An 18,219-nucleotide genomic window follows, 5' to 3' on the forward strand; every position below is an offset into this window, starting at 1 on the left:
AACATGTCATTTATTCATTCATTTTTTATTTATTTTATGTTTTCATGATTTAAAAACATTGGTTAATAATAAAAAATAATAATTTCAAGAAAAAGGAAAAGTTGAAAGTATCAATGTTTTTTAAAAATAAGTTTTCTAAAAAATATTTTTGAGGAGAAGTTGAAAGTATCAATTTTCCTTGAAAATAAGTTTTCTAAAAAATATTTTCGAGGAAAAGTTGAAAGTATCAATTTTCTTTGAAAATAATTTTCTAAAACAAAGGTTTTTTTTTTAGGGAAAGTTGAAAGCATCAATTTTCCTTGAAATTAAAGTTTCAGAAAAAATTTTGGAGAAAAGTTGAAAGTATCAATTTTCCTTGTACAAAAGCAATGAGTTTTTGAAGAAAAAAGGATTTATATCTAAAGCTGAATCATTTTTTTTATTTCTTTTCCTTTTTGTTTCTTGAATTTTCTTTAATGTTAAATAATCCGACGATAGAGTCTCTGCAAGTGAAATAGTAGTCTCCTTGCATACTCTTTAGGTGAGAAAATTTTCTCAATTTTTTACTAAAAGTATTTGAGTCAATTGAGAATAATTTCTAATAATTAATTACTTGGTAAATTTTTAGGGTTTATTGGATAACACAAAATTAAGCTGATACTATCTTTCGATGGGCGTTGTGAGGGTGCTACAACCTTCCTCACACGTAACCATACTCCCAAACCCTGTTCTGGTTAGTAGACCTGAACCTATTCATTTAGGGACCCTTAGGCTTAGGTGTTTCTTAAAAAGATAGATTCTTTAGGTGACCAATCGCACATAGATAAAAAGATTGGTGGTGACTCTTTCAAGTCAATGTCTAACGATAGATCCTCGGATCTAGAAATTATGACAGCGAGTTCAAATAGTTATGACTATTTGAACAATTATTTATTTCAAATCATTATGATCTTTCATTTTGTCATAAAACAATTGTTTCTATTCATACAAGTTTATTTGAAATAAAATAATACTAATTTATTAACATTCTAAAAATTAATAAGTTGAAGATTTAAAAAATTAACCAGTCTACCGAACAAGTTCCAATTGTCATGTCCATTTGAACTGTTATCTATTTCAAATCATTATGACATTTTGTTTTGTGGTAAAACAATTGTTTCTATTTATACAAAATTATTTATAATAAAATAATACTAATTTATTACTATTTCAAAAATTAATAAGAGATTTAAAAACTAAATCTCTTTACTAAACCAATTTAAATAGTTATGACTATTTAAACAATTATCTATCTTAAAATGTTATGATTTTTGTTTTATCCTAAAACATTTATTTCTATTCATACAAGCTTATTTGAAGTAAAATATTGCTAAGTTAATAATATTCTAAAAATTAATAAGTAAGGATTTAAAAAATAAATGTATTTATTGATCCAGTTTAAATAGATAAGATACTTAGAATAATTATCTATTTTAAATTGTTTTGACCTTTTGTTTAGTCATAAAATAATTGTTTCAGTTCATATATGAATATTCGAAATAAAATTATATTAATTTACTAATATTCAAAAAATTAAAAAGCAAGAAATTTAATAAAAAATAAATCTATTTACCAAATAAGTTCAAATAGTTATGACTATTTGAATAATTATCTATCTAAAATCACTATGACCTTTTTATTTTATAAAAAAAAACAATTATTTTAGATCATAAAAGCTTATCCAAATAAAATAATATTACTTTATTAATATTTGAAAAATTGATAAGTCAAAGATTTAAAACATAAATTAGTTTATCAAATCAATTAAAACAATTATGGTCATTTGAACATTTATCTATTTCAAATCATTATGAACTTTTGTTTTGTCATAAAACAGTTGCCTTTCATCATACTAGCCTATTCGTAATAAAATAATATTAATTTATTAATATTTCAAAAATTAATAATTAGGAGATTTAAAAAATAAGTCTGTTTACTGAACGAATTCAAATATTATGACTATTTGTATTTCAATTTCTTATAACCTTTTGTTCTATCATAAAACAATTATTTCTATTCATACAAGTTTATTTGGAATACAATAATACTAATGGAATAATATTCTAAAAATTAATAACTAATAGATTTAAAAAATAAATTTGTTTGCTAAAGTTCAAATAGTTAAGGCTATGTGAGCAATTCTTTATTTTAAATTGTTATGACATTTTTTCTATCCCAAAATAATTTTTTCTATCCCAAAATAATTTTTTCGATTTTTACTAACTTATTAAGAATAAAATTAAATAAATTTATTAATATTTCAAAAATTAATCAATAAGAGATACAATAAATAATTTTGTTTGCTAAGCTAGTTGAAATAATTATGACTATTTGAACAATTATCTATTTTAAATCGTTATGGCCTTTTGTTTTGTAAAAAAAAAAAATGTTTTTATTCAAATAAGTATGTCTGAAATAAAATAATATTAATTTATTAATATTTTAAAAATTAATAAGTAAGAGAATTAAAAAATAAATATGTTTACTAAACCAATTCAATTAGTTATAACTAATTGAACAATTATTTATTTCAAATAGTTATGATTATTTGTTTTGTCATAAAATAATTATTTTTATTCATACAATTTTATTAAGAATAAATTAATTCTAATTTATTAATATTCTAAAAATTAATAAGTAATAGATTTAAAAAAAAGAATCTATTGCCTTAACTAGTGTAAATAGTTATGACTATTTGAACAATTATCTATTTCAAATCGTTATAACTATTTGTTTTATCACAGAACGATTATTTCTATTCATACAAGCTTATTTGAAATAACATAATTCTAATTTATTAATATTTTAAAAATTAATAAGAGATTTAAAAAATGAATCTGTTCACTGAACAAGTTCAAACAGTTATGATTATTTGAATAATTATTTATTTCAAATCATTAAAACCTTTGTTTTGTCATAAAACAATTTATTCTATTCATAGAAGCTTATTTCAAATAAAATAATACAATTTTGTTAATATTCCAAAAATTAATAAGTAAAAAATTTAAAAATAAATTTGTTTACCAAATAAGTTTGAATAGTTATGACTATTTGAATAATTATTTATTTTAATTTGTTATGACTTTTTATTTTGTCATAAAGTAATTATTTTTGTTCATAAAAGCTTATTTGAATTAAAAAAATATTAATTTATTAATATTTAGACAATTAATAAATAAAATATTTTAAAAATAAATATGTTTACCAAACAAGTTGAAATAGTTATAACTATTTGAATAACTATCTACTTCAAATCATTATGACATTGTGTTTTGCTATAAAATAATTGTACCAGTTTATATAGGCTTATTTGAAATAAAATAATACTAATTTATTAATATTTTGAAAATTAATGACCAAGAGATTTAAAAAATGAATCAGTTTACTGAACAAGTTCAAATAGTTATGATTATTCGGACAATTATCTATTTAAAATTGTTATGACCTTTTGTTTTATCGTAAAATAATTATTTCTATTCAAACAAACTTATTCTAAATAAAATAATATAAATTTATTAATATTCCAAAATGTATTAAGTAGAAATTTAAAAATAAATTTATTTTCTGAACACGTTCAAAGAGTTATGACTATTTGAACAATTATCTATTTTAAATATTTATGACCTTTAATTTTATTATAAAGCAATTGTTTCTTTTCAGACAAGCTTATTCGAAATAAAATAATATTAATTTATTAATATTTAAGAAATAAATTTGTTTACCGAGCATGCTAAAATAGTTATGACTGTTTGAATAATTATTTATTTCAAATAGTTATGATCTTTTGTTTTATCATAAAACAATTGTTTCTGTTCATATAGTTTTATTCAAAATAAAATAATACTAATTTTATTAATATTTTGAAAATTAATGACCAAGAGATTTAAAAAATGAATCTATTTACTGAACAAGTTCAAATAGTTATGATTATTCAGGCAATTATCTATTTAAAATCATCATGACCTTTTGTTTTATCATAAAATAATTATTTCTATTCATACAAGCTTATCCAAAATAAAATAATACTAATTTTATTAATATTTTGAAAATTAATGACCAAGAGATTTAAAAAATAAATCTGTTTACTGAACAAGTTCAAATAGTTATGATTATTCAGGCAATTATCTATTTAAAATCATCATGACCTTTTGTTTTATCATAAAATAATTATTTCTATTCATACAAGCTTATTCAAAATAAAATAATACTAATTTTATTAATATTTTGAAAATTAATGACTAAGAGATTTAAAAAATGAATCTGTTTACTGAACAAGTTCAAATAGTTATGATTATTCAGACAATTATCTATTTAAAATCGTTATGACCTTTTGTTTTATCATAAAATAATTATTTCTATTCATACAAGCTTATTCAAAATAAAATAATACTAATTTTATTAATATTTTGAAAATTAATGACCAAGAGATTTAAAAAATGAATTTGTTTACTGAACAAGTTCAAATAGTTATGATTATTCAGACAATTATCTATTCAAAATCGTTATGACCTTTTGTTTTATCATAAAACAATTATTTCTATTCATACAAACTTATCCAAAATAAAATAATACTAATTTATTAATATTTCAAAAATTAATAAGCAACATATTTAAAAAATGAATATGTTTTCTAAACAAATTCAAATAGTTATGACTATTTGAACAATTGTATATTTAAAATCGTTACGACCTTTTGTTTTGTCATAAAACAATTGTTTCAATTCATACAAGGTTATTCGAAATAAAACAATAATAATTTATTAATATTCTAAAAATTAACAAGTAAGTGATTTAAATCTCTTATTAATTTTTAGAATATTAATAAAATAGAATTATATTATTTAAATAAACTAGTACAGACAGAAATAATTGTTTTGTGATAAAACAAAAGGTCATAATGATTTGAAATAGATAATTATTCAAACAGTCATAACTATTTACACTAATCAGGCCAATTGATTCATTTTTTAAATCTATTACTTATTAATTTCAAAATATTGATAAATTAGTATTACTTTATTCTGAATAAGACTGTATGAACAGAAATAATTATTTTATGACAATACAAATGGTCATAATAATTTGAAATAAATAATTATTCAAATAGTTATAACTAATTGAACTAGTTTAGTAAACAATTTTACTTTTTAAATTTCTTACTTCTTAATTTTCAAAATATTAATAAATAATTATATAACTTATAAATAATTTATATGAATTGTCTATATACTTGTAATTTATTATATGTTATAATAATTATAACATATAATTATTATAAATAATAATTATAAATACATAATAACAATTTACTAAACCTAATATAATTTATATTAATAATAAAATATTATAGTATTATAGTTAATATATAATAAATTTATATTTAATAATTACTATTAATATTATTAAAGAATATATAGTTATTTTATAGTTATAAAATATAATATAATAAAATTTAATATATTTAAATTATTATATTATACTAATATTTTAAATTATATTATGATCTTTTAATCAATTATAATTTATAATAAGTTATTAATATTTGAATAAAATCAAATATATTAATCAAATATAATTATATAATATTTGAATAACAATAAACTTAATAATAAATTTATCTAATAACAATTAAATTTAATAAATTACTTATTAAACTTTAATAAATTAGTAAATTATTTATTTAAATTTATCCAAGCAATTAATAATAATATCAAATTATTATCAAATTATCATTAATATTGAATTATTTTGACTAATTATTATAACTAATTTTTAATAATATTATAAATTATTATAATTTTCATATTATTTATTTAAATAATAACAATATTTAAATGTTATAATAACAAAATAATTAAATAATAAGACAATTTTCATATTAATATAGACTTTAAATATACTTATTTGATTTATAATAATAATTAATAACAAAAAATATTAGTTATGATAGTTAAATTATTGTTATATTTAACTTATATATATTAATTATTAGTAATATATATAATAATTATTAATAATAATTGAGATATTATTATACCATTTGCTTCAACAACAATTATATATTATGATACTATATTTAATTATAATATGAATTACCCTTAACAAAGCTCTATCAATTCAATATTGACAATTATTAATAGGTATGAATAAATAATTAGATTTATTTGTATTAATTATCCGAAATAAAAATAATTAATTATCATAATTTAAATTATTATAATGTATTAGTTTTGATAATATTATTAATATGACAATAATAAATATTTATTATACTAATTTATTAATATTTCAAATAAAATAATACTAATTTATTAATATTTCAAGAATTAGTAAGAGATTTAAAAATAAATCTATCTATTGAATTAGTTCAAATAATTATGACTATTTGAACAAGTATCTATTTCAAATTGTTGTAACCTTTTGTCTATCATAAAATAATTATTTCTATTCATACAAGTTTACTCGAAATAAAATACTACTAATTTAATAATATTCTAAAAATTCATAACTAAGAGATTTAAAAATAAATCCCTTGGCCAAATCAATTCAAACAATTAAAACTGTATGAACAATTATCTATTTCAAATTATTATGACTTTTATTTTGTCATAAGACAATTATTCCAACTCATACAAGTTTATTCCGAATAAAATAAAACTAATTTGTTAATATTTCAAAATTTTATAAGTAAGAGATTTAAAAAATAATTTTATTTACCAAACCAGTTCAAATAAGTATAATTGTTTGAACAATTATCTATTTCAAATTGTTATTACTTTTTGTTTTGTGATAAAATAATTATTTTTTTTCATATAAGTTTATTCGAAATAAAATAATATTAATTTATTAATATTTAGAAAATTAATTAGTAAGAGATTTTAAAAAAATAAATTTGTTTACCAAACCATTTCAAATAGTTTTGGCTATTTGAATAATTATCCATTTCAAATCGTTATAACTTATAACTTTTTGTTTTGTCATAAAACAATTGGTTCTATTCATACTATTTTATTTGGAATAAAATAATACTATTTAATAATATTTTGAAACTTAATAACCAAGAAAATTAAAAATAAACATAATTGTGGAACCAATTCAAATAGTTAAGACTATATGAATGATTATCAATTTCAAATCGTTATGACCTTTTGTTTTGTCATAAAATAATTTATTTTATTTGTACAAGCTTATTTGAAATAAAATAATACAAATTTAATAATATTTCAAAAATTAATAAGTAAGAGATTTGAAAAATAAATTTGTTTACTTAACTAGTTCATATGGTTAAGACTATTATAACAATTATCTATTTCAAATCATTTTGACCTTTTATTTAGTCATAAAACAATTGCTTAAGTTCATACAAGCTTATTGAGAATAAATTAATACTAATATATCAACATTCGAAAAATTAATAAGAAAGAAATTTTAAAAAATAAATCTATTTACCGAACAAGTTTAAATAGTTATACCTATTTGAATAATTGTCTATTTAAAATCATTATGACCTTTTATTTTGTCATAAAACAATTGTTTTAGCTAATACAAGCTTATACGAAATAAAATAATACTATTTTATTAATATTTCTAAAAGTAATATGTAAGATATTTAAAAAATAAATTTGTTTACTGAATCAGTTAAAATAATTATAGCTATTTGAATAATTATTTATTTCAAATAGTTATGACCTTTAGTTTTGTTATAAAACAATTGTTTTTTATTATACAAGCTTATTCGAAATAAAATAATACTAATTTATTAGTATTTAAAAAATTAATAACTAAGAGATTTAAAAAATAAATCTATTTATCGAGCCATTTCAAATAGTTATGACTATGTCAACAATTATTAATCTTAAATCATTATGATCTTTGCTTTGTCATAAAATAATTGTTTCTAATCATATAAGCTTATTCGATTAAAAATAATATTAATTGAATAATATTTTGAAAATTAATAAGTAAGATATTTAAAAAATAAATGTGTTTATTAAAGTAGCTCAAATAGTTAAAATTATTAGAATAATTATCTATTTCAAATCATTCTGACATTTTTTTAGTCATAAAATATTTATTTCATATAATACAAGCTTATATAGAATAAAATAATCTGAATATATTAACATTCAAAAAATTAATAAGCAAGAGATTTGAAAAAATAAATTTATTTACCGAACTAGCTCAAATAGTTATGACTATTTAAACAATTACTTATTTAAAATTGTTATGACCTTTTGTTTTGTCATAAAACAATCATTTTAGTTCAAAAAAGCTTATCCAAAATAAAATAATACTAATTTATTAATATTTCAAAAATTAATAAGCAACATATTTAAAAAATAAATCTGTTTTCTAAACAAATTCAAATAGTTATGACTATTTGAACAATTATATATTTAAAATCGTTACGACCTTTTGTTTTGTCATAAAACAATTGTTTCAATTCATACAAGCTTATTCGAAATAAAACAATAATAATTTATTAATATTCTAAAAATTAATAAGTAAGTGATTTAAAAAGTGAATCTATTTACCAAATCAATTCAAATAAGCATGGTAATTTTAACAATTATCTATTTCAAATCGTTATGAACATTTGTTTTGTCATAAAATAATTATTTTTCATCACACAAGCTTATTCGAAATAAAATAATACTAATTTATTAATGTTTCAAAAATTAATAAGAGATTTAAAAAAATAAATTTGTTTTCTAACAAAATGAATTTATTAATATTTCAAAAATTAATAAGAGATTTAAAAAAAATTTTACCTAACCAATTCAAATAATTATGATTATTTTAATAATTATTTATTTTAAATCGTTATGACCTTTTATTTTGTCATAAAATAAATGTTTTTGTTCATATAAGTTTGTTTGGAATAAAGTAATACTAATCTATTAATATTTTGAAAACTAATAAGAGATTTAAAAAATATATCTAATTATCAAATTAGTTCAAATTGTTATGACTATTTAACCAATTATTTATTTCAAACCGTTATGACTTTTTGTTCTATTATAAAACAATTGTTTCTGTTCATACAAGCTTATTCGAATTAAAATAATACTAATTTATTAATATTTTGACAATTAGTAATAAAAAATGCAAAAAATAAATATGTTTATCTAACTAGATCAATTAGTCATGACTATTTGAATAATTATTTATTTTAAATCATTATGACCTTTTGTTTTATCATAAAAGAATTGTTTCAGTTCATATAAGTTTATTCAAAATAAAAAAAATACCAATTTATCAATATTTTGAAAATTAATAATTAAAAGATTTAAAAAAATGAATTTGTTTATAGGATAAGTTTAAATAATTATGATAATTTGAGCAATTATTTATTTGAAATCACTATAAACTTTTGTTTCATCATAAAATAATTTTTTTTGGTTCATATAGGCTTATTTTGAATAAAATAATATAAATTTATTAATATCAAGACAATTAAATAGTAAAAAATTTAAAAAATAAATTTGTTTATTGAACTAGTTCAAATCGTTATGACTATTTGAATAATTATTTATTTCAAATTTTATGACTTTTTATTTTATCATAAAACAATTGTTTCTGTTCATACAAGGTTATTTGGATTAAAATAATATTAATTTATTAATTTTTTGACAATTAATAAGTAAAAGATTTAAAAAAAACATATGTTTACCAAACAAGTTAAAATGGTTATGACAATTTGAATAACTAACTATTTCAAATCATTATGATCTTTTATTTTGTAATAAAACAATTGTTTTAGTTCAAATAAGCTTATTTGAAATAAAATAATACTAATTTATTAATATTCCAAAAATTAATGAGTAAGAGAATTAAAAAATAAATCTATTTACCAATCATGTTCAAATAGCAATGACTATCTAAACAATTATCTATTTTAAAACATTATGACCTTTTGTTTTGTCACAAAATAATTGTTTTTGTTCATGCAAGCTTATTTTGAATAAAATAACAAAAATTTATTAATATTCTAAAAAGTAATCAATAAAAATTTTAAAAATAAATCTGTTTTCTTGACACTTTCAAATAGTTATAACGATTTGAACAATTATCTATTTCAAATCGTTATGACAATTTATTTTGTCATAAACCAATTGTTTCTGTTCATAAAAGCTTATTCAAAATAAAATAATACTAATTTATTAAAAATTTAAAAATTAATATGTAAAAGATTTAAAAAATAAATTTGTTTACCGAGTGAGTTCAAATAGTTATGATTATTTGAATAATTATTTATTTTAAATCGTTATGATATTTTATTTTGTCATAAAACAATTGCCTCTATTCATACAAACTTATTCGAAATAAAATAATATTAATTTATTAATATTCTAAAAGTTAATAAGTTGGAGATTTAAAAAATAAATTTTTTCACCAAACAAATTAAAATAGTCATGTCCATTTGAATTATTCTTTATTTTAAATCGTTATGACTTTTTTGTTGTAAAACAATTGTTTCTATTCATATAAAATTATTCAAAATAAAATAATATTAATTTATTAATATTTTAAAAATTAATAAGAAATTTAAAAACTAAATCTTTTTTTGAATCAATTCAAATAATTATGACTATTTGAACAATTATCTATCTTAAATCATTATAATTTTTGTTTTGTCATAAAATAATTGTTTTTATTCATACAAGATTATTTGGAGACAAATATTGCTAAATTAATAATATAATAAAAATTGATAAGATATTTAAACAATAAATGTGTTTATTGAGCTAATTCAAATAGTTAAGACTATTAAAACTATTATCTAGTTTAAATCATTTTGACCTGAAACCTTTAAACCCCAAACCCTAAACCCTAAACCTTAAACACTGAACCTTCAACCCTAAACCCTAACCCTGAACCCTGCACCTGACCCCTGAACCCTAACCCCTAACCCCTAAACCTTAAACCCCAGACCCCGCACCCTAAACCCCATAACCCCTAAAACTTTAAACCTCAAACCTCAAATCTAAAACCCTAAACCCGAAACCCAAGCCTCGAGCCCTAAACCCTAAACTTTCAACCCTTAACCCTCAACCCTCAAACCTCAAACCCTCAACCCCCAACCCCAAACCCTAAAACCCCAACCCCTAATCCCTAACCCCTAACCCCTAACCCCTAACCCTAAACCCTAAACCTTGGCTCCTAACCTCTAACCTCTAAACCTTATCCTCTAAACCCTAATTAATGCCTATAATTGATGATTACTTTTAGATCTTTGAACGACTTAGCCTTGGGGTGCTTCCCCCACAAAAATGTAATGCAGGTATTAGCGCATACCCAAACCCTAAACTTTCAGCCTTTAAACTCCATTCAATAATCATCAATTTTTAATGATTGATCCATGATTTGGTTTGATTATGATATTTGAATGGTAGCATATTTTGCAATGATTTTTGAATTGACATATTTTTACATTGATTTATGAATTTGCGAAATGTTTGACAAAACGATGATCTTTGAAATATTTTGACATTATGATCAGACAAATATTTTGAATGATCTATATGATATATATGAAATCGATGATTGATCCAGTAAGGTGTGTGAGCCTATACTTTTTGAGCTGTGGTTTGCTAATTCCCTTTTTATGTTTTCTTTATAGATGAGTAAGTGATAAGTTTACTTAGTTTTGTGAAAGCTAAAAGATCAAATGAAAAAGATTACTTAGTCATCGGAGACAATGTTGGCCAATGAAATCTTATGAAACGGTTTAGTATTTTATATTATTTGTATTTGGATATTTAGAGATGTATCATTAATTAAATTAAAAATATGAATTTTACTAGGCAGACTATATCAGTTTATTGAAAAATTTTATAATGATTAAAAAAGAAAGCTTAGTATTACTTTGGGATTTACTTCAAGGTAATATAACTGTGTTGCGTCTTGGTCTCGAGGCATGATACCCTAAACCCTAAACCCTGACCACTGATCCCTAACCTCTAAACCCTAAAACCCTAAACCCTAAATCCTAAACCCTGAACCCTTAACCCTTAACCCTTAACCCTTAACTTTTAACCCTGAAACCTGAAACTCAAAACCCAAAACCTGAACCCGAACTTAAACCTTGGAACCTAAACCCTGAACCCTTGAACATCGAACCCTGAACCCTGAACCCCGAACCCTGAAAGCCAAATGCCAAACCCCAAACCTTCAACCCTCAACCCTATCTTATCCTCCTTAGTTAATGTCAATACTCATACAGAAAATGATATTTATAGGTGTTAATGAAGAAAATGATGCACACTATATACATGTTTTGCATTGTTTGAGCATTTATCTATTATAAATTGCATAATGGTTAATTTGCGGACAACAAATATAGTTATATTTTAAGTAATAACTAATATGAATTGTTCCCACAAAACATGCCTTACTTGCTGAAAATCATTTTCTCAACTCCTTAATATAAAGAGCGAATTGAAAGAGGGAAAAAAATGTACCATAGGTAAAATAATGTGAAGGGAATGGTGATGGCAACACGATAAATCAAGATAGATTTCTATTCTCTCTAACTCTAATCTGACTTCATAAAATATATATCCAATTTGGACCTAATCTGTTATTAAAATATTATTTTTTATATTCGACTCGACTCGCATATGTATAAAACAATAATCAATCCGATCTAATCTTAAATTAATTTAATAATTTTAACTTAGTATAATATTTATAAAATATTATTTTTTAATATAAATTATATTTTTATTATATATAAATATAATATTTTTATTAAATTAATATATTAAATTAAAATAATAAATAATAATTTTATTAATATAATATATATAAATATATATAATTAAATAAATAATAAAAAATATTTTTTATAAATATATATTGAACTTGATTGAGATAAATTTATTTAAAATTCGATTTTAAATTTAACTCAATTGAATTCAAAATTTAACTTTCAAAACATCGATTGAATCTAGGTGAAACCTGATGGATTCGGTATATTTACCATCCATAGAAGGGAATCTCACTTTTGGCAACATCTTGTCTTGAATTTCATTTATGTTTGCCAGATAAGAAAGTCAAAAACAATTGAATTTACTGGCAGTAGTGCACGAAACAAAATAACAAAAATCTAGAAAATTACTGGTAGAAAGTCTACGATTTTCCTAACCCTGCGGTCAAATTCAAATTACTTACAACCAAAGGGTAACGTGACAGACAGACGGACACATCAGCAAATATTAATTGTTTAATTTAGGTTTACGTCATGTAGGACATCACTGAAGCAAAAGAAAAAGAAATAGCAACCCCGGCCCGGTTTCTGTATAATTCCAAAATTATCGGGCGAGAAACGTGGCCGTGTCATTTTCATTTTCTGTATTACTACTGCTACTTATTTATTTTTTGTTTTAAATTAAAAAAAGGCCAGCCAACAGGTTTTGATTCAGTTGTAAAAATAATAATAATAATAATTTTATTATTTGAAGATTTAATTTTTAATTATATTTTAATTATTGAATTTTTAATTAATTATTTAATAATATATTATAAGTAAATGCAATAATTATTATAATTAAAGGTTCTTCCACACTGGTAATTAAAAAAAAGGAAACGTATCATTACCGACAGATTCATATGCAACTGTCCTTCTTTCCCAGATTTCCTTTTTTCTTTCAGACTCTCCGACTCTAAGGTTTCTCTCTCTCATCCTTCTTTTAATGCAGCAGCTCTAGGGTTCTTTGATGCTCTAATTTCTATATTCATTTTTCTTTTCTCATTTTTTCTTGTTTGCCGCTTCCGCATTCTCATTCCTGCAGCTCCGACCTTTGATTTTCAACAATTTTCGCTAATTTAAGCGCCAATAAGCTAGGACGAGTATTCAATACGTGCTTCTTTTTTTAACTATATTTAACCTAGAACGTTAGCAGATTAAGTGGATCCGGATCACGATTGACGAACAAAATTCAAAAGGAAAAATGAGTGAGAACCCCAAGTTCCAGCTGGGGACAATAGGTTCTTTGAGTTTATCAGTGGTCTCCTCGGTGTCCATTGTTATTTGCATCAAGGCTCTTATCAGCACTCTAGGTTTCACGTTTGGTCAGTTTTGTTAAACCTCTTCTTTATCGTTATTAATTATTCTCCGATTTGCTGGACTCATTGTTTATATGGATTCCCTAACGATGTGTTATTGCTTTTGATTCGTCTCCAGAATTAGGCACTTCCATATTCCGGCCTTTTTTCTCTTAGATTTCTGGATGTATGCCGTCAAATATCATTTTGTCTTAATTTTCTTTCTTGTCTCATTTATTTATTCTATCAAGTATGTGATCCGATCACTGAAACTAGAGATGGTTTTTGTTTTCAATTGGAAAATTTTAAGGTGTTGAATATGTATTCTAAGCAAAATTGTCATGATAAGTAGCTGTCCCAAAATTATAAGTTGAATAGACTTCAATAGCTGTCTTGTGTGCTAATGCGGAAATTATGAATTGATCTGCTTCTTTACGTGCACACATTAGAAAATATGCTCAGGAAATATCAATCCCTTGAATAGAAGTTAGGAGTTAGTAAGTGATTAGAATCAGAATCTGTATGAGTATTGACATTGACTAAAGAGGGATTGCTAATCAATTTCTATTAGTAAACATCACTTAAGTGCACAAATCGATCAGGTTGGTGACCATAAATGTTCCTGACAAAATGATCGAATGAATTCACAATTGATTAAAAGAGACAAGCTTGTTTCCATCCCATGCCTCATTTGTTGCGAGTGATTTATGGCTGATATATAATATAATGCATGAAGTCAGCTGATTTTGTATTTTAAATACAATAACATTATATGCTCAAAAAGAATAGTTTAGTTATAAGGATTTATCTGGCAGACTTAACCTTTTCAATTGTTATGATCTCATTGTATATTTTTTTTCTTTTAGATTTTAGCTTATTGACAGTAATAGACTCTTCACCTTGCTAATCTTCGTATGTTACGTCAAATTATTGCTACATCATTTTTAGCTACAATAACATAAATGATGTTCTCATTCCTTCATTCTCATAAGAAAAACTTTTCTCAACTTGTGTCTTTGAATTACTTCATGATGCTAATTATATGATGTGGCATGCTATTTTGGACAAAAGATAATTCAAAAGTTCTTTAGATCTCATAACTCCTATCACATGGTCATCAATTAAAGACCAAATAAGATGTAAGCTAATAGTTTATTGTAAATTGTAATTACATGTGGTTAATTTGAAAAAGCATCATCAGAAATTCTAGTCTTTGCTTGCTGTCTATTGCTTGATTATTTATGCTAATTTCTGGTCTGGATGCTGCAGCCACAACTTTGACAAGCTGGCATCTCCTGGTCACGTTTTGTTCTCTTCATGTGGCCTTATGGATGAAATTGTTTGAGCACAAGCCTTTTGATGCCCGAGCTGTTATGGGATTTGGTATATTAAATGGAATATCCATTGGGCTTTTGAATCTTAGTTTGGGATTCAATTCCGTTGGTTTCTACCAGGTAAAGTTCTATTTTAAGGTCATTATCCTCTTAAATCATATGTAAGTCATGTCCAAGTTTTGCCTGATTCCAACATAACTTGTACAGAATGATATGTTTGCTGACAGCATCTTGGGATAAGGAATCTGTTAGTTCCATGTCTATCCAGTTCAAAGTTTACCACTTCTTCCTATACTTTACAAGCATACTAGGAGAACCAGTTTCTGAAAATTTGTGTCGTTTTGTTTTGTATTTAGATGACAAAACTGGCAATTATCCCCTGTACTGTTCTTTTGGAGACTTTTTTCTTCAGGAAGAAATTCAGGTCAGTTGTGAGCATGCTTGTTTCTTCTTATGACAGATGATCTTTCATGTTTTTATAATTTTGGCCTCTTACAACTGTGGGTTTTGGAGTTAAACATTAGGAATAGATTTTTTTAGGGGGCTAGACATTGCATTGATCGCTTGTGGGCCATTTTCTGATGCTCACTTGTTGACAAGCAAGGATTGAAAGCCTTGATAAGGACCTTCTGTGCTAAACGCTAAAGTTAGGATAAAATTGCAATTCCTCCTCTTACCATCAGAGGATGATAAAGACCTTCTGTGCTTATAAACACTTGAATTTCTGGTTTGGGGTTAGTTTTTTATCTGCTACAATCCAAAATTTCTTCTATTTCTGTACCCTCCCAGTTGAAATTTTTACTGGTTTTGTGCTGTAATTTGCTAGTGGTTTTAGGTTTATTTGTAGTTTATACCTGCTATTATTTTGGAGTGGTAATTTATTGGTTATGGCTGTATTTTTGATACACCTAAATGCTATTGCAGTAGGAACATCCAGCTTTCATTGGCCATTCTTCTTTTGGGTGTTGGAGTTGCAACTGTGACTGATCTTCAGCTCAATCTCCTGGGTTCGATCCTTTCTCTGCTGGCAGTTGTTACTACATGCATAGCTCAAATTGTATCCTTAGCTGGAGTGATATTTGCCATTCTTTTCATGTTTTATTTCCGTCATTGTTTCCATGTTTAGGAACAATAAATGAATTGTTAAATTTGAGCTGCAAGAATAGGTTTTTCTTGATCTAAGTACAAAATTCTCTTAGTTGTTTAAGTTCTTAACTCATTCCTCTTAGATGACTAATACCATTCAGAAGAAGTTCAAAGTATCTTCAACCCAACTTCTCTACCAGTCTTGCCCTTATCAGGCGATAACTTTGTTCATTATTGGCCCATTCCTGGATGGGCTTTTGACTAACCAGAATGTTTTTGCTTTCAAGTATACCCCGCAAGTGCTGGTAAGAAATCATTGCTGACATATTCCAAACAACCCCCCTCCCCACATAAAAAAAAAAAAAGAGAGAGAGAGAGAGAGAGAGAGAAATATGGTAGCAGTATAATTTTCTTATATTTATTCAATTCTAATTGTTTCTATGTGCAATCTTGTTGCAGTTCTTCATTGTTCTGTCCTGCCTGATATCTGTCTCTGTCAACTTTAGTACATTTCTGGTAATTGGAAAGACATCACCAGTCACCTACCAGGTCCTAGGACATCTGAAAACATGCCTTGTTTTGGCCTTCGGTTATGTTCTAGTTCATGATCCATTTAGCTGGCGCAACATTTTGGGGATCTTGATTGCTGTATTTGGAATGGTCCTTTATTCATGTTATTGCACTGTTGAGAACCGGCAGCAGAAGGCTAGTGACATATCAGCAGAACTGTCACAGGTAATTCTTTGCATGTCCATGTGGGTGGTTTTAATGACCTTGCCTACCAAATTGTTAGATGTGATCCTTGTTTGCCCTGATGTCTGGGAATATTTGTTGACCTATTCTCCTCTTTCTTGAATGATGAAGGTTAAGGAAAGTGAATCTGATCCACTGATTAGCGTGGATAATGGCAGTGGGATCTTGAGTGATGGTGTTGTTCCAAAAGCTCCTGTATGGAATTTGAACAAGGACCTGCATGCATAAAATCTTCCCAATGTTATATTCATTTGTTCCAGATGAAAAATTAGTGATCAAAACTGTACCAGCAATGAAGATGTTGCTGGTAAGGGTGACTTATCTGTTGTCCAGCAACAGTTGGGGTTATTTTGGAGATGACAACTTACATAGAATTTTAGTTTCAAGAGTGGAAGGAAATGCGAAATGATATAGCAGTTTTGGTTGTTAGTTGTGTATAAAGGATTCATGCATGGGAATGGAATGCATACCAGAATTTGATTTGTTAGATGAAGGCGTATTCTCATTTTCATTTTGATATTCAAAATGTACCTTTCGGGTCCTCTTTGGCGAAGTGAAGGATGGTAACTCTTTGACTCTGAAAACTCTCTTTCATTATGGCGTCCCTGTTCACCACACTGCTTCATAAGAATCCAAATGGGAAACGAGAACAGCAGAACTTAATGGTTATTCTTGTTTCTGCTTTTTTTTTTTTTTTTGGTAAAAAGGACAAACTATGATAACCAAGAAGCTATACGTATGCCTGTCTGATTACTTTCAACGGCATTGTAAATGATGCCCTGGTGGTCATTATGCTGAGATATATAGTTCGGTTTTAAAATTTCTATCCACGTGATGTTTCTCCCTTTACAGAGGTTCAACATCCATGCCATGTCTGATGTTCCTAGCCAGTGGAAACTCTCACAGGATCGGGTTAAATGGGTTAAAGCTTTTAGCTCAATGCTTTTTGAAGTGTAAATTCACTCTAGCAAAAATCACT

General features: G+C 24.2%; 1 protein-coding gene across 2 annotated transcripts; it reads left to right on the forward strand.

Annotated features, from left to right (window-relative positions):
• The first annotated feature begins 13,595 nt into the window (after window positions 1-13,595).
• Window positions 13,596-17,727, forward strand: LOC111303486 (UDP-xylose transporter 3-like). 2 transcript variants are annotated; one of them, XM_022899791.2, is made up of 8 exons: window positions 13,596-13,690; window positions 13,815-14,094; window positions 15,337-15,521; window positions 15,758-15,825; window positions 16,326-16,458; window positions 16,631-16,792; window positions 16,947-17,222; window positions 17,352-17,727. In XM_022899791.2, the coding sequence occupies exons 2-8, from the start codon at window positions 13,974-13,976 to the stop codon at window positions 17,466-17,468; spliced, it is 1,062 nt and encodes a 353-aa protein (XP_022755526.2). In that variant the 5' UTR covers window positions 13,596-13,690; window positions 13,815-13,973; the 3' UTR covers window positions 17,469-17,727. The 2 variants fall into 2 exon arrangements, with proteins under 2 accessions (XP_022755526.2, XP_022755528.1); XM_022899793.2 differs by lacking the exon at window positions 13,815-14,094 and having other exon boundaries at window positions 13,599-13,690.
• The last annotated feature ends 492 nt before the right edge of the window (window positions 17,728-18,219 follow it).

The sequence above is a fragment of the Durio zibethinus genome, chromosome 13, assembly GCF_047325235.1.
Source record: "Durio zibethinus cultivar Kanyao isolate XHJ-2024 chromosome 13, ASM4732523v1, whole genome shotgun sequence".
NCBI lineage: Eukaryota > Viridiplantae > Streptophyta > Magnoliopsida > Malvales > Malvaceae > Durio > Durio zibethinus.